The following is a 24993-nucleotide window of genomic DNA, read 5'->3' as shown; positions in this document are numbered from 1 at the left end:
TGTCACTTTCTCACTATGAAGCTGTAACAATACCATGTCCCTCCACACTTACCCTGTAGCTACCTTCCTCATTGCTGTTCTCCCGTTCTATGCCATTGGGTCATTCCTACATAGCTTGGCATCACTGACAGTAGTCTCACAACCATCTGCTTGTGTTGCTGTCATTACTTCATATAAAAGAGGAGCCTTTTGCTGCAGAGCATTGTTCCAAATAGTTAATAGCTTTACTGATGTATGTGCATTTTTTAAAAAGGAGCAAAACATAACTAAGTGAATTTAAATAGTGACGAAAAACTAGTGAATGGTGTTGAGTGGTCTTTTATTGTTTTATATATAGATATTATTGTTATAGTTCAAAACAAAAGAAAAACAAACATTAAAAATTAGATCATTCATTTTGAAAACTTTTGCAGACATTGGGGATCTTACACAGATTTTCCACATTGTTCCAAAAAATGGTTTGATTTCTGCTTTCACCTACCACACAAACATCTCCCTCTCCTCCACTGAGAATCTCCTTTGCTGCTCTTTTGCAAACTGCCATTCCTCCATAATTGGGGAAATCAGCAATACAAGTGCTGGTATGTGGGATCTTACAGGGTATGATATGGGAATATTTTATTGGTGAGTGTCGACTGTTTTAGATGTAAGCGCTGCTTTTGATAGTGGACCACAGAATATTTACAGAATTGCTTAAAAACAGAGCAGGTCTAATGGAAGAAGTCTTAAGATGGTTTGAATTGCATCTTACTGACAGAAAAATGTTTGTTACTCTGGGAGATTCTGCATTGAAAGATCTTTAAATTGATAGATCTTCAATTGACTCCCCTCCCTTTTTTCCAGTGCTCTCTGAGAGTTGAGAGTTATGTGTACGCTGGCGTGTCTGTCTGTCGCTGCTTGCTGGAACTTGCTCACTGGAACTGTCAATGCCATTTTTCCCAAGGTATCCTTTCTGTTTTGAACTATTGGATTACATGTTTTTTCATGGACCATAACAAAAGCCAAAGATTGCAACCACTGGATTGTTTATCTTAATTAAAATATCCAATTGGTCTGATTGGATTCGCCTTCTCTCCTGCGGACGACGGTAGCGTTCCACCGACCTAACTTAAGCCCTCTCTGTCGCTGACACCACTGACTGCCCAGTGTATGCGCGTGTAAGCGTCTCCTTCCTCACGTTTGTATGTTAGACGTAGCATTTAACTTGGGAGGGTAGCTTCTCCTGCCCTTTCCGGCTAATTGCTGGGTCTCTGCATGACTGTCGGCAGCTGGCCTATCGAGGGTCAACCTCACTTGGCTGTGTGTAAGTTAAGCCGTTTTCGCACATGAACTCCGGACAAATGTCTGGAGAATCAGGTCTGGAAATTGGCCGGAATTGCCCTTTCACACATGTAGCACACAACAGGAGATTGTCTGTGACAGACGCGTTCTCACATATTGGAAATATTCCGATTGGTTTAAGTGCGGGGCGGCACCTGGATAGAGCATGCAGGAGACAGGACATGACGCAAAAAGTATGCTGCAGAAATTGTAGTGGCTGTATTCGAAACCGCCTACTGCATACTGTGTACTGCATGCTATTTTTCAGTGTAGTACCCAGTATACGACCATTAATGATTACATTTGTAGTATGTTACATTGTCGCGTGAAATCATTGTGAGTTTATAAATGTCCAGATTTAGATTTCCTCATGGTATTTTCCAGTTAAGACACCACTTGCATTCTCACGAGTGAAAAGTATTGACGAGTTCACAAAAAGTATTCTAGAGTTGAAGTATTTTCAGGTTTTTTTTTTCAATGTCTTACCTTTCAGTGGTACGGGCACATAATGTGGCACGGAGGAGGAGAAGGTGAACATAGCTATTGTAGCCTACTTTTGGGTAGCCTATAAAAAATATCACACATAGCCATCCAAATGGTGCTACCGGTACACATAAGTTATTATTAATTATTAGGGGTGCAGCAGATCACAAAACTCACGATTCGGTTCGTATCATGGTTTCTGAGTCACGGATCAGATCATTTTTCGGATCAGCGGAAAAAAGGAGACAAATATAACTTTGCTCTCCATTTATTACTTAAAGAACACTTAAAACAAGGAACTTTTGCCCATGGTCTTAAATGAAAACAACATTCAAGATGTCAAATAAAATCTTAAGATAAAATATTCAATACTGAATTGTTGAGCGCTTGTTCCGCTGTTCTTAGGCTGTATCCGAAATCGCTCCCTATTCACTATATAGTGCATATATATACATTTTACACTCGATCGTTGGACTTAACTGCTAGCTAGCTAGCTAACGTTAGTTTCAACTAATTTGAACAGATGAAGCTGAGTGCTAGTTCTTTATGTTAGCTGGTGATAGCTGGATAGGTAGCGGTATTATCTAGCTAGCAGGTTAATGTAAGTTGCAACTAGCTAGTCACTTAGCTAGCTAGCTGGCACAGTTAGACACAAAGATGTTCATACAAATGTTCGAATAAACTTGCAAACATAAAACTATATCCAGAAAATTATTAATTTATTGTAAGCATGTGAGTGAGTGAACAAGTGAGCGATTTCGGAACCAGCCTTTATCTTCGCAATGCTTCTGCTAAGTAATGTTGCTGGCTTTTAAAATGGCGCTTGTATCTTTTCACTACAACTCTGCATTGAGATTTAGGGAATTATTACTTTAAAAAGTAACAGCAGCAGTAAAACTGTATTTCATACCATTATGGTTAAACTTTGCAATTAATCCGCTGTTCACATGCGTGCCAAACGGGGGGGGGGGGGGGGGGGGATCACAGATCTACTACGGTCCGTTACACCACTATTAATTATACACTTATCATAACAGGAAGGTAAGTTTTTGTTGTTCGCTATGTAATGTGAGGTCACCGGTTCACCTATCTCACTATACCTATCACTATTAGCTACAGCTTAGCTAGCTACTAACCAGATAATAAACTACTAACCAGTGTTATTAATCATCGTAAGAGACAAGTTTTGGCAGTATGGTTATAGCTAACTATCTCTTTAACGATCGTTGGACTCAAAATAACATGTATTTGGACGTATCCGCAATATCAACGAAAGAGTGGAAAGAAATATACAGACCAGCAGAACAGAGTACGAAGCAGATGTTTGTATTCTGCCGGTTTCGCGCCAGTTGCATGATATAAACGTCATCAACACGCCCACTCGCTCGCTGTCAACTCTCCGACAAATTACCTGCTCTATTCACACATGGGCTCACTCCGACATGAGACGGACTTTGTACTAGGGAGCTGGCAGAATGAAGTCCGTCTCATGTCCAGTCAGACTGATTCGGATGTTTGCGTTCTCACATACAGCTCCTCCAGCTAATGGCTAGATAAGTTCCGGCTTTCAGTGCATGTCTGAAAAGGGGCTTTAGTTAGCTAGCCTGGCAATGTATGGGGAGTTCATAATGCGTCCTGTTTGCTTAGTCTTGGATAGCCTCACAACTTTTGTCATTCTTCAGATGCTGTGGATTATCCACACTTGCGGCTTCTCCATAGCATCACATTTGACTATGGGCTACTCGTACTCCTCAGCGGCCCTTCTAAAAATGAACTCGTCATCTTTCCGTCTTACCTGCTGGAGTCTACAAACACTGTGTTAACTTATGCATCACTCACCAGCCTTGTTATACACACCGAGGCTCATGTCGTAGATTTTGCAGACAGGCTGAAGTATCTGATGGCGTCATCCCTACTATCTGGTCTGTGCTTCCCACTCGTCCCCCGGTCAGGTAATACAGAGGTGGTGGTGTTGACTTTGGCAACCTCCTACCTCTGACAACAAACTCTCCTCCTATGATACCTGTGGACATCTCTGTCAGGTACCAAATTCCGATACACTGGACATCTCGTTCTCTCCCAGCTAAAGCAAATGGTTTGAGCGGCAGAGTAAATGCTGCAAATCTCTGATCATCAAAATTTTGTGGAAATATGTTGTCGAAGTGGGCTGCACAGCAAATACCAGATTCCCCACCAGTCAAATTCGCCCTATAAACGCTCGGCCCCTATCAAACAAAACCTTCATTTTAAATGATAACTTTACGTCTTGTCAGTTGGACTTTTTATTTGTAACTGAGACCTGGCTTAACGTTGGTGATCTCACCTCACTTGGTGATCTCTGTCCTGCCTATTGCAGTTTCTTAAATTCCCCATGGACTACTGGTCGTGGAGGTGGCTTAGCCACCGTTCTTAAAAACTGTTTTAAATGTACAATTATGCCCATCGATGTCTACTCTGCTTTTGAGGTGCAACTTTTAAAGATTAATGTCACTACCCTTGTCCTATGTGCATTGGTGTACAGACCACCTAAGACTAACAGTAATTTCATTCAAGAGTTTTCTGATCTTCTATCATTTACGGCCTCTCGCTCTGATAAACTGTTGATTTTAGGGGATTTAAACATTCATATTTGTTGCCAACCAAAACCTATGGTCAACGAGTTTTTATGCCTTGTGGACTCTTTTAATCTCATTCAATCAGTGTCGGGTCCAACACATCAGAAGGGTCACAAGATCTTGTATTATCATCTGGTTTCTCTGTCTCTAACCTTGAAATTGTTGATACTGGTGTCCCCCAGCCCCACTCCCTCGTCCGATCTATAAACACAGCCACAGCCACATATTTCTCCAACACATTCATGCTCACGCACGTACCTTGTATCTCAGATGCCCTTCTCTCCTGCACCGACACTGAGGAGCTAGTCACTCTTTTCAACACATCCTGCTCTGACACTCTGGACTGTATAGCTCCTTTAAAACTAAAAAGGCCCAAGTCTAACACTGTTGGTACCCCCTGGCTGAATGACTACACCCGTGCTCTTACATGAGCTTGTAGGAGTGCAGAGCACAAATGGAAAAAAGACAAACCCCAGGTCTCATATGAAACATTAAGTGATTGTTTAGAGCTTTACCAAAGCTCTGTTAAGTCAACTAAGACACAATATTATGCTGAACTAATTAATAAAAATGCCCACAGACCTAAAATACTGTTCAACACGATTAACTTTATCTTAAATCCTGTTGCTGCGGCTACCTCTGCTTCCACTACTGAAACCTGTGAGAAGCTTCTGAATTTCTTCTTTGACAAAATTTACAACATCTCTCATCTCACCCCCAGACTCTGATCCCTAAGAGACACATCATCCAGTCAGCCACCTCCAGCATTTTCAACCTGTGTCGTCCTCCCGGCTGTCTGAGGTGGTCTCTCACATGAATCCCACCTATTGTCTCTGAGACATTATTCCATCACTAGGGGTGGACAGTATAAACGGTATAGAAAGTACACCGGTATGAATTTGCCCTAAGGTATGGATATTGACTATACCGTGCTGACTGGTAGAGCCTTCACAAATGTAGGTGTAACTTCATCGAAAAGACACGATACCAAGCTTTATCTACATACACAAATCTTTGTTGACCTGACAATGATTAATCTTTTCTGAAGCATTAAAATATTGTTGTCCAGGACACCGTGAGTTTTTATTTTCATTTTGTGCAGCTTGATTTTATTTATTTCATGAAAAAGTGTTTTTCAGAGATGGAAGTTACTTGAGAAAAGGTTTTGTATTTTTTTCTATTTATTGTTAAAGTTTTGCACAATAAATGTTCTTAAAATACCTCTGTACTATGTGAACCGTGTATGTGTAACCGTGTTACCGTCTATGCTTCAAATTATACCGTGATATAAAAATTATAGGCCATAATGCCCAGCCCTAGCCATCACGCCTCTTCAAGGAAGTTTTTTCCACAATCTGCCCCCTTATTTTGGCTATAATTAATAGCTGTTTAAAACTGGAAGGGACAACTCGATTTGTTAAACATGCAATCATGCAACCCCTACTAAAGAAACCTAGCCTAGACCCCAATGACCATAAAAACTACAGGCCCATCTCCAAATTACCATTTATTTCTAAGACTTTGGAAAAAGTTGTCTCCTCCCAGGTCTCCTCCTCTTGAACACATTCAACATCTTTGACAAATTCCAGTCTGGTTTTAGAGCCCTGCATGGTACAGAGTCCGCCCTGTTGAAGGTACATGACGACATCCTACTCTGTGGAATTCTGAATCATGTGCCTTTTTAGTCCTGCTTGATCTCAATGCAGCATTTCATACAATCAACCATTACATTCTTTTAAAGCACCTGGAGGGCAAAGTTGGTCTGCAGGGCCCAGTGTTAAAATGGTTTACCTCCAGCCTGAGAGAAAGAACCTTTTCAGTCAGAATAGGAAACTGTTCTTCATCTCCTGCTCAGATTAAATGTAGTATCCCCCAAGGTTCAATTTTAGGGTCTCTTTTATTCTCACTATACATGCTTCCCCTTCGCTCTGTTTTTGAGAAATACAATATTGTGTATCACTGTTATGTGGATGATACACAGTTTTACCTACCAGTTACACCTGACAGTGCTTGCTCACTGAAGAACCTCTTTAACTGTCTTGAAGACATCAAATGCTGGATGGCAAGGAAAGTCCTTCGACTAAATGAAAACAAAACTGAACTAATTATATTTGGCCCTCCTAGCTTTGTCACTAGCCTAAGCAATGTGCTTGGTCCCCTGTCTGCAAATTTGCACAATGGAGTTAAAAATCTTGGTGTCTTCTTGGACACTTCTTTGAACTTTAACAAACAAGTCAGTAGTGTTGTGAAGGGCAGCTTTTATCAGCTTAGAATCATAGCCAAATTAAAGCCGTTTTTATCTCATAAGGACGTGGAAACAGTTATCCATGCTTTTATCACCTCTCGGCTGGATTACTGTAATTCCCTGTACATGGGATTGACCCATTCCACCTTTTCTCGACTACAATTGGTTCAAAATGCAGCTGCTAGACTTTTAACAGGAACTAAGAAAGACAACACATCACTCCTGTTCTGGCTCACTTGCACTGGTTACCAGTGAAATACAGAATTGATTTTAAAATTTTACTATTTGTTTTTAAAGACCTCAATGGATTAGCTCCACAATACATTACTGATCTGCTGATTCCATTCTGCCCCCAGGTCACTTAGGTCATCCTCATAACAACTCCTCTCAGTCCCCCCCTCACGCCTCAAAACCAAAGGTGACCAGGCTTTTTCTATTGCTGCCCCCAGGCTTTGGAATAGTCTCCCATCCCATATTAAGTCCTGTCCCACCATTGACAATTTTAAATCAGATTTAAAGACCCACTTTTTTCTCTTACTTTTAGTTCAGTCTGAGGTTGCCTCATGGTTATCCCATGGTCCACTCTTAATTTATTTTCATCAAGTAACAATTGTGTATAAGAAATGTATTGACTCCTCTCTGGCTCCATGTACTCTTGCGATTGAAATCTCCATATGCAATATATCCAAATTAGACAGGGACCATTGTCTCATGGAGAGACAGTGTGGTGACTTCCATCTAAGCGCCACCACCTTTTTAGCAGCTGTAATGCCTGCTAGCAAAGCTCTCTTCTGTACACAGGGGAGGACTAGATCTGAGTCATCTCCTAGGAGTAAAAGAGTTGGGGAACAGGGGATCCGCACTGAAAGAATATCCGATAATTCTGAAGTCACATTTTGCCAGAACTCCGCCACCCCAGGACCCCATTTATTTCATGACAGCCCCAGACCATATGCATAAAGGTACCAGTGGCTCAATTAGTATCATCTTGTGGACAAAATCGGCACAAAGGAGTATCTACCAATTTCATAAGAAAACGTTTCCTCAGAGTCAGATATAGTCTATGAATGAAATTGTAATGGACCGTCTGATGATATGGGTTTCTTGACGAAAGGGTAACATTATTTCAAATTGTGCTCCAGTTAATATCCACTTCTGATTGATTTAAATCCCTGGACCACATTAAACCAGAGGAGAAAGGTAAATGTGATGCCTTTATCAAAACTGAATATATTTTAGTCACCATTCCTTTAGTTTTACCCCCTGTGTCCAGAATACCATGAAGAGGGTGTAAAGGTAGTGTGAGTCCCCAGGGGACCCCAACTTGTTAATTTTAGAACTTATTCAAAAACTGTTGGTTTTTAACAGTAAAGTACATAAAGAACATGTTTCAACCATATATACCAAGAAACACAGAAAGAGCACTCAGGCCAGCCACTGCTCCTATTGTTTCCAGAAGTTTAACAGAAAAGTGCAACAGGAATGTATTAAAGGACAAGTATAATCCAATTTAATATTGAATTGAATATTGAATATTGAGGATCACATACAAAAAAGAAAAATAGATAGATAGATAGAAGATAAATCACATGCATAGTGGACAGGCCACTTAGCTTTAGATTTCAAATTCCCAAACTCTGCACTCCCTCATTTCATTAATGACTCCCCTTCAGTTCCAGTTTTTAAATTACAGTTCAAAACACATTGTTTAGAATGGCATTCTAGTGAGCTGCTTTTATTTTACCTTACTTTTACTCATTTATTATTCTTCTCAACTTGCTTTTACTAATATTTTATGTGGGTTATGCTGTTTTTTGTGTACAAAGTGTTGTATAAGTGCTACTTTAATGTATGAAACGTGCCACAAAAATAAAGTAAAAATTTCTAGCTTATCAGCTAAGGAGGATGACACTGAAATGATCAGTCAATTTTCAATGTTTTTATGCAGCTAGCTACCCGTGATTCTACCAAACCACCTTAAAATTAAATTTGGTAACTCACTAGTGGGTTTATAAAATTCAACTTAATTGTTTGCTCTCAAGGTCATTTGTGTCAGCTAAATCTACTGCTATGGACTCTGGATCATTGTTGGCAAATGAAACAGTGCAGACTCGAACCTGGGTTAGCTGATTGAGCCATTCGGGAGCCCTGCATTTTACATTGTTATTAATGAATTCATGGACGGACAGGCAGCAGAAAAATGGGCATTCAATGGGGCAATATAAACAACATCAAGAAGTAGATAGCTGCTGTATAGACAATATTTTAGTGGAGTGAGTTTATGCATATTAATTTCGTCAAGCAACACCACTGATTTAAACGTACTGTGTTCACACATACTGCCACGGTGTGCTTTCTTGTGCAATTTTCATTGTCTCTGCTCACTGAATTATTTTCTTTTCAGGATTTCTCAAGTGAGTAACAAAGATAAATAAAAATTCATATTTATAAGAGCTCTACGCTTTTTTGATCCCAAGATGGGAGTCATCAACTAACAGTGCTTAACAACCATCAAATTTAGAACTGTATAAAAGGCTGAAATCTGGTACAGGAATAAGGGGAGTTTTGGAAGCTAACTGACCTTTGCTTTTTTATATGCTAGCTGCAATGAAGGGCAGGGTGCAGGCACTGGGGTCAGGAAAGACCCACGTAGTGATGGAGCGAGAGATAAACATACTTGTGCAAATTTCCTTAAAAGCTGGGAAATGGCCTTAGCTATCCCCTTTCGTTTGTTTCCTGTAGCATTTGAGACTACTGACAATTGATTTCTGAACCCCACAATCATGCTGCCTACCTGTTGCCCCTACTTTGATGCTACTGCACCACACCACTAAGAGGAGCTCTCTGTTGCACTAAAGATTAATGTACTGTCAAGAGGCCAATTATAAGGTGGAAACAAATACATTCACAATCCCATATAATGACCCCAGCTGTATTACCATCATTCTTCTCACCTGCAGTTCAAAGAACTTAGTCATGAAAGTGAGATTGTGGCTTATATTAATCTGTGTGGGAGAGTGTAGCTCCACCTCCCTCTCTCTCTGCTCCTGGCCTGCAATGTAGGACAGAAAACATTTCTCACTAACAGTGACAGTCATTATAACAGTAAAACTAAGTAATATTTATAAGTCAAAATAGAATTCAACAGTTTTTGTCAGCCAAAGTCCTAACACTACACATTCAGTGATGTGATTTCATTTCAAATTTAATTTCAAATCTTATTTTTAAAAAAATGATATGCTTTCGTTTAGAACACATTTCAAATTAGTATAATCTTCACTAGGATAAAAATGAAGATAATCTCTCAAAGAACCAAGTTCAGTCTTTGTATGTTAAATGCTCCACAGTATATACATACACATAAAAAATGACTACTGAATACAGCTGGCTTAGTTTTTGTATCACTTCTTATAGAACAGATGTGCAGTATCTGAATAAACTGTTTTAAAGGAAACATACTGCTCTATTTCTGTACTCTCATAGCATCTCTTACTCCTTCCATAGCGGTGTTCCTCCACATTCCACACACCACTCTGCTGATAGCCCTTATAGATCTTGTCTCCCACCACCTCCAGCTGCCTGAAGCCCCACTCTGGTAGGGAGAGCCCACTGAGCTGGCAATAATGGGAGAGCAAATCAAAATTTCAGTTGGGCTCTTCCTGTAACTTTCAATGAATTTTGCAATGAGTTCTGCAAGCAATAGCGTGTAATACAGCTAGGAAATGCATAAAACAATAACAATGAACGCATTCAAAAGCTACATTCATTTTGAAAACCAATACTTGTATATTACTTGACTTTAAAAAGTAACTAATGATTTGAGAAGTCAAAATGACAGATGGCTTTAAAACAATTCTGTCAAGGCTTACAAAATTTAGCATATGATGTGTAATTGTTGACAATGCAACACCTAGTCTGGCCTGTGAACCCCTGAATGTTTATTTTGTGTAGGATGTACTTTGTTTTGCCACCTGATTATGAATACACCTGAATGCAGTTTATTTGGAATACTGGTCAATATCACAAATATCCTCTGCCTAGCTCATCCTACCTTCAGCACAGCAGAGGTGTTGACATGGACAAGCTGCACCTCTGACAGAATAGTCTTCCACACTTCTCGTTCTGACTCCCTGTTCAGTATTTCCTAGTGAAAGGACAGCATCTGTTAGTGCTCTTCTATAACAACAGTACATCTAACGGCAGGAGTGAGATTTCCTCATCCACACTGTTTTTCATTCTGTACATGAAGTAACAAAAAAGCAGCAGCATTAATAAGGCAACAAGCACAAAATGTCCACCAACAGCTATGACTGGGTCATAAATGTGATGAGCAGTAACTTTTAAAGAAGTGCCATCAAAACAACACATTTTTCAAAGTCATGTCAATTCAAGCAGCTTAGGAGGCAATGCGATCTCAGCACTTTAAGAAACAACAATATACAGTAAAAGTATGAAAGGCAAAGCACCAGTCAGTCAGTTAGTGGCTAGGAATAAAACTGCATTTTAGTGAATAAAGACAGCTCTCTAACAGTAGCCACTTTTAAAGTTGACTATTATTACGTTTGGCCAGTTTTTCCATTTAACTTTCTAGTATTAAAATTGTTGTATTTTACATCCGCATTCTCATTTAGCGATGGTGGTACAGATGAACAAACTTCACATGTTATGGTTGATCTTTTTACACAGCCACCAAACCATGTTAAGCAATCATTTTACTTTCTCTTAAGTCCCTTGATGTATTATTTTGAAAGTGATGGACATGTGATTTGCACAAAAGTATAACACTTTATCAGACTTTAAGCCTATCAAAAGTAGAGGAAGGTTTTAGAGAACAGACACTGCCAATGTCAAATTATGGGGAACTCAGTGGACAAAAGAAGGTGTCCTCACACTCTCTTCCTCTCCTTTGGTAGACTGTGACCCAACAATATAGAAAACATTTGCAATGATAAAAATATTTTTACTTCTATTTATATTCTACTTTAACCAAATGGTAGACACAAGCACTTGCACAAGAAAATGTCATGTTTCGGCTGTCAGAGTAAGCTGAGGTCACTAATGACTGAGATGTCATGCTTCTTTTCTGTAATAACTAGGCCTACCAGTATTGTACCTATCATGATTTCCCTTTTTTACTCATAATTCCCTCCATTTTTTTTAATGTAGGACATTTAAGTACCTGAATCAGTACCTGGACTCTTGCAGACATCGGTGCTAATTTGTGTTCTAAGCAAATTAACGCCTCGGCAACTAATAGAAGTTTTATGGCATGTATAAATCATTTTATGCCAATATGTCCAGTGGTTAGCACTGTAGGAACAATGCCTATGATTAGAGGGGGGTACCACTTACGTGTAAGGAATATCCTTACATGAGGTTCCAATTATGTAGGGGATAATTAAATTAAACACATGGAGGCGCCATACAGAATATGGTGTCTACCATAGTGGTTAAAATAAAAGATCAGTCTCAATTACATTTTGTATATCAGTCTCATAAAATATACTAAACTATTAATTTAGAACTTCAATTAATAATTAAATTAATAATCATAATCGAAATGACCCCATGAATAGTTCATTTTAATCAAATCTCAATATTATCTATTTAGCTAACTAAACAAATGACACTGATGATTTAACCAAGAGGTGAAGGTATTTAGAATTCTGATCAGCAGAGGTTGGCGATATTCATTCCACGTGTAACATTACAACAGACAACCTTGGAAAAATAATGCATTTATTGAAATATAACATCATAGTAGTAATGCACGAATCAATACTATAAGTGTACAATAAGTGAAGCAGGTGTATGTATGCAGGTTTGAGCGAATGTCTTGCATGAGTGAGAGCGTCATAGTGTCAGTGCTCCTGCCCCCTAGCTATTGTGTTTTGTTTTTCCCTGTCCATGTGCTTTTGTTTTCCTTGTGTTCTAGCCCTGCCCCACTCTCCGCCCTGTCTCCGCCCACCGATCATCCCCTCCTGCCTGCTTACACACCTGCTTCCCATCTCCTCATCAGCCCAGCCCTATATCTACCCTGCTTGTCTCTGTCTTGTTGCCAGTTCGTTGCAGTGTGCTTTTACCTGTCTCGTTCCCGCTGTGTTTTCTGCCTGATCGCTGTTCCCCGAATCGACCCTGCCTGCTCTTCGACCTTGATCCTGCCTGCTGTCCTGCCTTGTTCACCTGATCTTCCTGACTACCTGGTTTGACCCTGCCTGTCCCCGGCTTTGATTCCTGACTGTGTTTGGACTGCCTTCCTGGTATTTTGACCCTGCCTGTTTTGGACTGCCTGTTTGTTCTACGACTCTGTTAATAAACGCCTGGATTCTGGAGTTCTCGTGGTCCGCGCCTGAGTCCTTGCCTGTGCCCTGACACATAGGGTGTGTGCTAGTGGTGTTCAAAACGATTCTTTTTAGTGATTCCGTTCCTTTCATAAAATGTTCAGTTCAATAAAATGATTTGAATCTTTGACTCACTGATTCGTTCATTTCCATATCCAGTCAGGTGGCATACACAAATCTGTAAATAGTTTTATTGCATTTTAAAAATTACTCCCTTGGTGTTGTTAGGAGACAGTTTTGTGGAATGGCATGGCATTTGATCCGGAGACACGCAATCAAACGCTGGAGACAAGCGATGTGTATTTGAATACAAAGCGATGTCGCTACATCCGACCGGAGCCAAACGGCGCCTCTTGTGAACCCTATGGAGCCAATTAGGTTACAGGGCTCGGGAAATGCCCAATTAGAGAGGGAGCTGTTTAGCTATGCACAGCTCCACAAGACCAATCAGAAACAGCACCCCTGCTGGTTATCATAACTCATATGCAAATGTGACTGCTATTAACTGTATAAAAAATGAACTGAATTCTATACCTGTTGAACTTCTGCTCAATGCTGATGTTCCCACAGCCGGCTGTGCTAATAAACCTTCCTGTCTTTTGCTACAAACATCGAATCTGCTTCTTGTCATAACGAAACACTTTTTGGTGTTTGGGACTTTTACTAACAGTGTGAAACCAAATGTCAATGAAATTAATAATAATTAAATCATAATATGGATTTCATGAAACTGTACCATGCTATTCCAACAATCATGCAGCTGCAAAGTATACTTTGTCTTTAGGAAGGTAATAGAACCCCACATTTTAACACGTATAATAGCCTAAGTACATGTCAGTTGCTAAAACTAAAAAAAAAGCACTGAAGAAAAAAGAGCCATGCTTATATCCGAAGCGAAAAACTTTGTTCTACAAGTTTTGAACTGAGCCCAAACATTTTAATATACTTGTAGACCTAGTCAGTGATGTCATATTTTTATTTGTTGTTAATGTAGACATAGTACGCTACAGATGTGATACATAGGCTATACTGCTGCTATACTGAGAACTAGCGATTCTGGCAACAAGTAGTCACCAGGTCTTCGTAGTCAGTGACTCTTTTGAGGGGAACGGAACCGGTGTACTGGGAACTTGTCAGCATAGTCAGTGAATCTTTGGAGTCCGAAGGAACTGTTTAACTGGGAACTTCTCAACAGTTCATCAGGTCAGTAGGGGGGGGGTTCAGAGTCTTCGTAGTCACCGGATCTTTTGCATTGTCCCACACCGTCAGCTGTGCCGAGATGGCCAGTGGGAGGTGCCTCGAGTATTTTAGCATTTCAGCCATTGGCTAGTTGTCGTCATGAACATACTGCTGATATAGTTATGTGATAGGCTGCTTCGTGGACAGACCGCATATCTAATATCCACTGGAGGGAGAGTTATAGCTGCTATGCCAGCTAATCAGCGCACATGTTTCCGAAGAGGAAGGAACAAATCTTTTAGACTGGGGATTCAGTACACTCAGTTCACCTCAAAGATTTGTTCAAAAGGATTTGTTGGTTCACGAACTGCACATCACTAGTGTGTGCTCTTTTGTTCTGAGTCGTGCGTGTGTTGTGCGTGCATGTATATGCGCGCGCTCGCTGAACACACATGTTCAAATGTTCAAAGAGAACAAAGGAACATGCGTGTAGCAGCGAGTTTCAGTTGCCTATGTGCATGTGTTAGCAAACATAACGTCTGTCTGGTACAGGATATTTTTACCTATGCAATGTCCTATGCCCAGAGTTAATAGCCTACTGTAGCTCCTGGAATGAGGTCTAAATCTTTCGGTTCCATCGTTGGGGAGCCAGGGCTGGTCTGGTTCGGTTCAGGCGCTGATGAGGGTTTCTTTCTGGGAGACACGTTAAGGTGAATCTGGTCGCACCTTTGTCTCCGGCTGGTAACAAGTTTGTGCTACTCTGATTGCTGGCGCTGAAACTCAGCTCTTGTTTTATTGATCCCCACTAGCAATTCATCGCTAGTTTGGAGAATCAAAGCCAGGACAGAGCCCTCGGCCTGGCAGTTCGTGTCCCGTCCACGTGGTGCGGCCTCCGGGGGAGAGAGAGGTACGTGTGCTTTTTCTTCGGACACGGGAAACGAGAGCAAGATACGACCATCTTCTTCGAACTTATGGAACAAGAGGGATATGTCTGGCTTTTTCGGACATATGGAACAAGAGCAAGAAAACTAGCAAAGGAATGCACCCGGTTTTTACTAGCATCACTGCGGGGGGGACATTTCCTGTTTACTTTCATTGTCCTTGGTTGGGTGAGAGGTCGTGAAACTGCAACATCACTTCCAGTGAGATCGCGTTTCACATTAAAAGCGTTTTATGTATTACTGTCCGTAAAAGTTGAACAAATAAAATGAATGAATCTATCTGTGGACAGCACTGTACCTACAGCACTTTAGACCACATTTTCAAATGACACATAAATACTATAAGTTGATTGTCTTCTGATGGGTATTTTGGTAAACGCAGAAACAATTTATGAAGTACTATCAAAGAGGAGCATCAAAAGAACAAATAAGTGGAAGTACAGCTGGCACTTATCTTAGCGTTGTACACTGAAGGACATGTGGTGTGAAAAAATAGTTGCAGGTAGCTTGTGAGCATATAAGAGATTTGCATTTGCCATAGCTCACACTCCTGCGTGAGATATAAAAATGTTGCCAATTTCAAAAATAAGAAATTAAATTTCATTTTGCTCAGCACATTACATACTTGAAGGTATTTTATCAAAAACTTAAACTGAGACAAAACTGTGATCTAGTTGTAAATATACTGTGAGGTTCTCACCACTTTCCACAGGTTCTGGGCTGGCATTGAAACATTGAAGTCAATATACCCAGAAACTTCCTGTGAGTGAGGACTCATGGGAGCAGCAACATCATGCCTGATATGAGAGAGAATACAGCAAAACTGCAGTAAATTAACAACATTACCAATACTGATCCAAAAACATTCAATTATGGAACATATTAGTTGAAAACATTTAACAATCAGCTTGGTTTGAGGAGTCATTCATTGTTTATATTATTGAAATTAAATTTCATGCATTGAGATGTATAATTTTAAATGACTCTGTCATAGCTATTCCCATTCACAGCTTCTTCCTAATGCCTGCTGACTTATTATTTTCTCTTACTTTCGTTGTGCTCTATAGGCATGAATGGGCAATGGAGTGAAAATGTAGTGAGGGCTTAGTTTCCATCATAGTGATAATACACAAACTGTTTAATTTATCATCCAGTGATCCTCAAAGCAATTGATTCTCATCAGATACATCACATGACATAACAAGTCCATTGAGACAAAATGACACATCGCAAAATTTAAAAAGCAGATCCATTTTCTATATTCCAAAGGGAAAAGGACAAACTGAGAAATTTCCTTACGTGTTAAGGAAGCGTGACGTCATGCCATGCAGAAGCTGTACGACATCCCCATGTCTAACAGGCTGGGGTGGGTTGCTAACCACTAGGTCCTGTCTGGAATAAAAATAAAAAACAAAAAACTGTTGTTGAATTCTGGTAACTCAGTTGTGAAGCAAAGCTGTACATTATAAAGGGGAGGTGTTTCTCGAATGAGATTGTCATTCTTAATGTCATATAGTATGTTTTAATCAGTTTTCAGCATGCAAACCTTTTGTAATAAAAACATATATTTATATGTTGTCTGAACTTCATAGTAAATTTAAATTTTAATATGCTGTTCCTTAACAAGAGTAAGTATCTGTAAATGCCTTTTCCTCTTTATGTAGCTGTCTTTTGGAATCACCAATAGAACCCACTGGGCTCAACTTACTATGACAACTAATTCACTCATACAAGAGCACTAGGGTAAAGTGAGTGCAATCCTCTCACACACTCACAAACCAACCACAGCTGTTTTCACACTCCTCAGTAACACTCCACACATTCAATCCTCTAGTGTGGTACAATGGGCTAAGAACGTCACTGATGTGATGCAAGCTAAAGGTGACTGACAAGTCTGACAGCAGCAAGAGCAGCCATCCCTGTCAACATGCAGTGCCCACCCCTATCCCTGGGAAAACAAAGCCAATTTTTTCCACCACAGTGGGTTCCCTGTAATCACTGGCTGATGACACAGATGGGATTGAACCCAGGCTGTAGAGCTTAGCTTGTGCTCAAAGCAAGCACCTTAATCACTGAGCTACTCAGGAGCCTGATTTTAAATCTTTTAATATCTCAGAGATTGGTGTATTGTCACAATTCAGCCAGCTAGATTACCAATATTATTTTTAAAAAGTGGCAAAGTTCACAAAAGTAAAACAACTGACAAGAGCATTATTTTGCTATTCAACATTCTTAATCCACATTTTTAGGAGGTACTAAAACACAAGAATTTGGGAAAATACACAAATTTGCACTGACATTAACTGAAACCTGCTTTATTATTTTTTAAATCATAAGTATAAGCCATACAAAGCGCTGCTGCTTTTACCACTATGAAATGATATACCAAACATTTTTCTCTTGGGAGAGCTGGGATTCTTTACATTGTTGCTTAACACTGCATCAGAGCTGGTTACTCTCATTCAAAAGCCCATTATAACAACCACAATGCGCTGTCGCCTAAAAAGTTATAAAATCAGAGTAGGAGTTCATTCAGGTTTGCAATGTGAAATATGGGACAAGTCTATTCAATCCAGCACATGCTTGCTTCAGATAATTCAGAAAAACAACAAAGTGTGTTGTTAAGGGGGGGGCGTGCTCATTCTGGTGGTACTGATAGCCAACACTTTGCTCTTGCTTCTGAGTTAAAAATAACATTCAGCCAACAATGACTAGGAGATCACAGCAGCCTAAAGCACCCTGAGAGTCGTCAGGCACCTGGAAGCTGCTCATATTATTGTTGTTCAGTTTGCAAATGAACAAATCTTTTCAGTGTACTGTATGTATGTACTGATTCACTGCTCTAAAAGATTTGTTCATTTTGACTCAGTCAGGCAACCTCCCCAATATGCTCTGAGTGACAACTACATCAGCACATAGAAAACAACAAACATGATCATGAGAGGAGGAAATGTTCCACTGGAGTGGGATGTCCAGTTCATGACTGTCTGGGTCTGCTGCAGTTCACCATGTCACTACTGATTCATTCAGTTCTTCAAATTTGTTCAGTCTTTCAGTACATCTGTTTTGGTGAATCTTGTTCAGTTCTTTCAGTACATCTCATTCAGTGAATCTCGTTCGGTGTGTTTCCTTCTACCACAGGATGACAACACTGTCATACTGTGCAGTTTAATACATAGCCTACTAAATTGCTCTATTATGGAAAAATCTTGCACTCGAGGCTGCAGTGTACAGTAAAAACAAGTTTCCACTGTCATTTTAAGCTAATTACTAATGAAAAATTTATGAAGCAACAGATTTCAGTAAAGCTATGTAACTAGGCTCTTTATCTTGTTTTTTTCGCATAGTCAGCATAGAGTACCAAGGTGGCTACGTCACACTTGTCGGGACAGTACCATGCATTTTATGGTTCTTTGCCTGGTCTGGGTTTTTATGATTCCCTTCTCCACTCAGGACCAGACCAAGGGCAGATAAGATCAGTCAACAAATACACACACATAGCAGGCAAGAGAGCAAATGGCCTAACACCATAAATACCCCTAAATCAGTGACCTCAAGTCGTATACCTACTTAAAATAAGCAGCCATTGCTTTAAGATCACAAGAAGTCACGTAAAACCCAGTCAGGTATTTGAAACCTCAAACTAATGATTGACTGTTGGATACACATTTGATTTTGCCAGATAAAAGTGGAAGTAGGGCGTAGTACACCCACTTTGTGTATTGGTAAGCATTAATCTGCCCCTCAGATGTAGAATCCTTGACTAAATGGTGGCCACAGTCATGTTTGGTTTAATCTGAAAGACGTTTTGGTGCCAGGTACTTCTAATATAATCTTAAAGAACTTTGCCTTTTTGGCCAATTTTAAAGTTACTTCTTAAAAAGAGTAACATCCAGCTAGACCACTTTTCTCCGCCTTCTCCCCCTTCTCCCCTTCCTGAGCACAATCAGCGTGTGTGTGTGTGTATCTACATGTTCAGATCACTTACCCTTTTATACCCCACAGTTAATTGTACCCTCATGTCATGGGTAAAATGTTGGAAAGCCCAATGTGTGATAACATGTATTTCTCAATATAGCAGCAAAACCACCATTTTACCAGTTCCTCTTAGCCAACTCTCTCCTCTCAGCCCATGCCTATTAATTTTTAGGTGTCACTGCGATGCTCATGAAGAGCTGAATGTAACAATGATATTTTCGCGATTATATCTGGTATTTCCAGATGTTGGGATCTGAAGCACAAAATTAAGTCCTGAAGAAACTTCTAGGCATTCCCCCACCATAAAATTAATTATGCACGGGTCAGGGAGGTGGAGAGAAGTCAGAAAACCAAGATGGACACCTCCAGGAAAACCTTTGTTGTGCTTGCTCTTTCGAAAATCAGACGACTACAGAACAAATATGAGGTCCATCACAAAACCATCATAGAAGAAGTTATATCCACTAATGACTGAATGGCCTGGCGCACTTAACACTAGCTAGTGAACTAACGTTAATTTGCTAGCTAGCTAGCAAGCAAACGGTACTTAAGATTAAAAGTCAATACCTCGGCTTGCAGTATGAATGTAAAATTACCTATTTGTTTAGAAGAGACACGACGAAGTTGTATTTGCTTGATGGCTATCTAGCTAGCAAAGTGCGTGAATGCCAAATTAACTAGCTAGCTACTTGCACATTCAGCTGATAAGCACAAATACCACCTTACAAACACAAGTCTAGTTAGCTAGCTACAATACAAAATAAACAATAAACATAACTAGCTAGCTACTATCACATTCCAATGACAAATACAAATATCCCCTTGCAAACAGACACAAACACATAGCTAGCTACAATAATAAAAATAACAATGAACGTAGAAAGCCAGGTAGCTTTCTACACTTTTGGCTTTCACGCATTTTGCTCAACTGTCATATTACTAATAGCTAGTTAGATATCAAACTAATTCAGCCTCATCACATCTCTTCTGACCAAATAGTTAATTTTACCACAGCCACTGCAAGCAACCTGTTGTGACAACTTTACTGTAGCTAGCTAGCTAGCTACCCCGACCAGCTATTGTTAGCTATTGTTAGCAATCCCAGTTGATAACAACGCATTATGCGGTATTTTGTGCATACAGACACCGTAGCAACATGTCCACAGAGAGATGTTAGACAGTTTGTACGACTGATTTAATGAGACACAAATAAGACAGAAGTGCTAATAAACAGTATAATACTACAGCTTTCACGACTTATGATGCCTGGAGCAGCCATCTTGGATTTTGAGGTCGGGGTTGGTGAGGTTCCTCCGACTTTCCGAGTCGGAATTCTGACTTCAGGGCGCATTCCAGTTGAAATTTCCGACTGGGAACTCAGAAATTCTGACTTCCGAGTTCAAATGGAACACACCATAAGTCAGGCCAAGAACAGGCCTCGACGCTCAGTTTTTGCTTACGCTCAGCCTTGATGTTCAGCCAGCTCAGATAGATGCTCAGTCATCTGTTCAGTGATCCAGTCCGTGGCTCAGTTTCTCCTGCAACTTTTTGGATTTTTCCTTTTGGAGTTTTACTGCTATTGTGAGTGGTACCTGTGTTCTTCCTTGGGAGAGGTAAACAATTGGCTTGGGTAATTTTCTCTTCACGCATTCATTCATCCATTCCGTGATCCATCCATGTTCTTGTTTTGTTAATGTCTTTATATAATTTAATGTCTGTCACGGTAGTGGACCAGGTTTGTAGCCCAGACTGAATTTTGTCTTAGTGTAACTTCTCAATAAACCTTTTTAATTTATTCCACTTGTGATTGTATAATTCTGACAAAGGTTGATCCACCAGACTGCTCATTTCCTATCTATGAATTTGGTGATTTAATTGATAATTTAATAATAATTACTAAAGATATTAATTAAATCAATTCTTTTAATTATTTTACATGTTGGTTAATTGAGGAGTTTTAGTACTTGGTGTCATTTGTGTTTGATAATCAGAGTGCCGGACAATAAACAAGGGCATTAATTTCTAAGACTGCTGGGTTCAGGCCATTTAATTTTTATTAAATTCTCACTTCCCTGACACACTGGTGTTGGAAGTGAAATTCCCCATTCATTTTAGTCACAGACATTTTTTAAAACGCACTTTTAAAGTACTTCTAGTGATTTATGGCTTACCATCAATTTCCACATTATATACTGTGATCCCAACTTACGACTTATGTTGTTTTACATAATTTAATTTTTTAGCTTAGATGCTAGTACAACCATGGGCTAAAAACTACACGTCCCATGAAACCAAGGAGCTTTCTCATTCCCGCTCTCCAGTCTTGCTAACTAGAGTGTGGCTTATTATCATTCTCAGCTTATCAAACCCAGCTGGGTTTTCTCAGATCCAACGGTTTTCTAAACTGAAGATCCCAGAATGCCCGTATGAGATGGTGGTATCTGATTTGTCAGGACGTTCCCCCTGCATTGCTCTATTGGATATGTCGTTCAAAAAGTGGACTACAAAACAAACTACAAGTCTTAAATCTTAACATTTTTGTAAATTTCTAAACAGTTGATGATTCCAAATATATCCTCACACCAAACAGGTTAATTCAGAACTTGAGTAAAAATGGACAGTGAATTTACTTCTGACACCAGCGAAGAACCAGTGATGACGTACCCACCTCGGTACTCTATACGTGTTTTGCAACAAATTGGTATGGTAAACACTGCATGCACAATTATTAGGCAAGTGAGTATTCTGACCTTATCGTTATTCCTATGCACATTTTCCGACTCCAAATCATATAAACTTGAATGCTTATTGGATTTAATCGTTTTCAAGTGATATGTATTTGTGTAATGAGGGAGGGTGTGGCCTAAAGTGATTAACAACTTGTATTAACTATTAGGCAGCTTCACTACCTCAGGTAAAATGAGCCAAAAAAGAGATTTAACTGACACTGAAAAGCCAAAAATTGTAAAAAGCCTTTCAGATGGATGCAACACTCTTGAAATAGCTAAACTATTGAGGAGTGACCACCGGACAATCAAACGTTTCGTTGAGAATAGTCAACTGGGTCGCAAAAAAATGCACAGAGAAATAAAGGTGCAAATTAACTGCAAAAGACTTGAGAAGAATTAAACGTGAAGCTACCAGGAACCCATTATCCTCCAGAGCCACCATATTCCAAAACTGCAACCTACCTGGAGGGTCCATAAGTACAAGGTGTCAAGTGCTCAGAGACATGGCCAAGGTAAAGAAGGCTGAAACACGACCACCACTGAATAAGATTCACAAGTTGAAGCATCAAGATTGGGCCAAGAAATACCAGCAATGTACAGGCACGTGGAAAAGAGTACGAGGCAGATGTTTGTATTCTTCCAGTTTCACGCCAGTCACATAATAGAAACGTCATCAACACGCCCACTCGCTCGTGGTGGATTCTTCGGAACACTGCCTGCTCTATTCACACATGGGCTCACTCCGACATGAGGCGGACTTTGTACTAGGGAGCTGGCAGAACGAAGTCCGTCACATGTCCGGTCCGACTGATTCGGTCATTTGAGTTTGCACATACAGCTCCTCCGGCTAAGGGCTGGATACGTTCCAACGTCCAGTGCATGTGTGAAAGGGGCTTTACTTTAAAATTTGAGAATAAACAAGTGATTTTGGGAAAAATTCTTTTTGTAATTTAGTTGCCTAATAATTGTGCACACTTATTCCCCTGAGAAAGACAAAACTCACTTTTCCTTTGTTAAACATTCAGGGTTGAGGTTCAATAACATTTTGGACTGACTGAGAGCATTGTATTTGTTCAACAATAAAATCCTGAGGAATACAATTTGCCTAACAATTGTGCACGCAGTGTAGTCATTACCTTTTAGCTACACAGCATTATCTTTACTGAGCAGGCCTTTATTTTTTCTCCCTTAACTGACTTTGTTAGGGTACTGGACATTCAGACTGAACAGAACAAAGTCAATAAAGTGAATTAAAGCACAAGAGTAGTGCCTATCCTCCAACTGGTTACCACTTCACACTGGGAATTTTAGAGTGGGGGGGGGGGGGGGGGGGCATTAGCTGCGTGTAAGTGTATGGCAGGATTTTTTTCATGCTCCTGCACAACTGCAGAGGTTGTCATGGTGAAACAATCCCATTCCAAAAGTGGGCATGAAGAGGGAATAAAGCACAACAGCAAAGAGTAACCTTCACCTAATGGATTTTTAACAATTACAAGTACCGTTTACAGTAAATATTACTGTTCCCTGTGTTTGCACAATCCAGGCCTAGAACAAATGATTATACTTTTGTCTCACTGAACTATCAGTTAACTGTCGTAACTCTCAATTTTTGCCATTTGTTGAGCTTGAGTGTTGCGTTTGCTCAGTGAGCCCTCTTCTAGTGCCTGTAATTTGTCAGAATGTCAGTCAGCAATACAGTATGCATATGAACTGGTGTAATAAAATGGTTGTACGGTTTTTAATGAATGTTCAGTCATACCATATCTTCATATTGTCTATAATAAGGTATGGAGTACCAAAGTACTAATAATATATAAACCTCTGAAATGTGATGTTGAACATCATCTTCTGTAGCAAAGCATATAGTGTGACAGCTACATTAAAGCTGAATAACACTATTCAGTTCTTTTGAGAAGTCTGGACTATTTAATACTTGTAATACTTACATATTCTACAGTGCAACGAACATAAGATTGATAACACACTGGGCCAAACCTTTTAAACATCTTGATTACCTCTGAAGGGTTTTGCTAATGCTTACATTATGAAATGGCATGCAGTGATTCACTTCTTAAGATAAATATGTATTTTTAAATGTGTATTTGTTGGAATTTGATTATATCACTATAATAATATTTTTAGCTTTGATTACTCAAAAGTATTTTGCTAGTTGGCTAGCAGTTGGCTGTTACTGTAAAAAGGTGGTACAATTTATTTTTGAAGTGTTCTGTTTGCTAAAAGAGAATCACATATGTACCTCATTATTGTATACTTATTAGTAGTGAAGAAGAAGTGTAGAATTAGTAATCTCCATGTTTTTGTAACTTTCAGCAAGCAATGAATGAACAGCGTTGTGGAAAATTTCTGATTAAGTGTATACTCCATGTGGAAATTGTAAGCATTGCCACTTTCACCCCACCAGAGAAAAGCGGAGCTTGACGTGGTACGATTAAGCTTGTTACTTGGTGGAGATAAATTATTGCCAGCAAACATTATAAGCATTGCCAATAGATGTTAGTTTTTTATTTTAACTGCAGTTATCGATATATTAACCGAAATTATTGATATATGAGCCATTTACTCTATTAATTAAACAACCTAACACTATAGGCCTTAAATGAATAATAATGTATCCTATTATACTTTGTTTGCCTGTGAGCAGAAACTAGAAAGAAGGGTCAAGAGAGTACAGGAGACTGCGGGAGGGGTATGCAGCTGTGAGATACCTGTATGCCAAGTAAGGCCTGTTGTGGGGCTGTTGATGAAAGTTGGACACTGTCCGAGCACTGCTCGGAGGATGGACCCTTAGTGTAAGATAAAAGAGTTGGACTCTAAAAAAGGAGGGTCGCAAACAGGGATTCTTTATGGAGTATAGCCAAGGCAGAGCAGGTCAAGAAAGGACAGTTATTTTTTATAGATTAGATATGCGCAGTCTTGGAGATAATAGTGTACAGCCAAGGCGGGGTAATTATTTTTAATTAGACAGGTGTGATCTTGGAAAAATAGTGTACAGAATGTGTGTTATGAAATTGAAGGAGGGGGTCTGAGTCTAAGCTCCAGGAGGGGCTAAGGGGATAAACATAAAAAGGGAGATGCATTTGGGGATGGGGCTGACTGCTTGGCGGGGCTGCTTGCCGGACTGCTTGGGGGGGCTGCTTGCCG

The 24993-nt window shown here is 39.8% G+C and overlaps 1 protein-coding gene across 1 annotated transcript in view; it reads right to left on the bottom strand.

Annotated features, from left to right (window-relative positions):
• The window catches only part of pomt1 (protein-O-mannosyltransferase 1), a 73112-nt gene that overhangs the window by 11694 nt on the left and 36425 nt on the right, over positions 1 to 24993 (bottom strand). The window contains exons 12-16 of the mRNA XM_036527007.1: positions 16424 to 16516; positions 15825 to 15921; positions 10715 to 10807; positions 10157 to 10277; positions 9618 to 9715 (exon numbers count right to left, since the gene is read on the bottom strand). Coding sequence (XP_036382900.1) covers positions 9618 to 9715; positions 10157 to 10277; positions 10715 to 10807; positions 15825 to 15921; positions 16424 to 16516 — 502 coding nt within the window. The remainder of the gene's footprint in view (positions 1 to 9617; positions 9716 to 10156; positions 10278 to 10714; positions 10808 to 15824; positions 15922 to 16423; positions 16517 to 24993) is intronic.

The sequence above is a fragment of the Megalops cyprinoides genome, chromosome 4, assembly GCF_013368585.1.
Source record: "Megalops cyprinoides isolate fMegCyp1 chromosome 4, fMegCyp1.pri, whole genome shotgun sequence".
Taxonomy (NCBI): domain Eukaryota; kingdom Metazoa; phylum Chordata; class Actinopteri; order Elopiformes; family Megalopidae; genus Megalops; species Megalops cyprinoides.
This window is presented reverse-complemented; position numbering and strand designations above follow the sequence as displayed.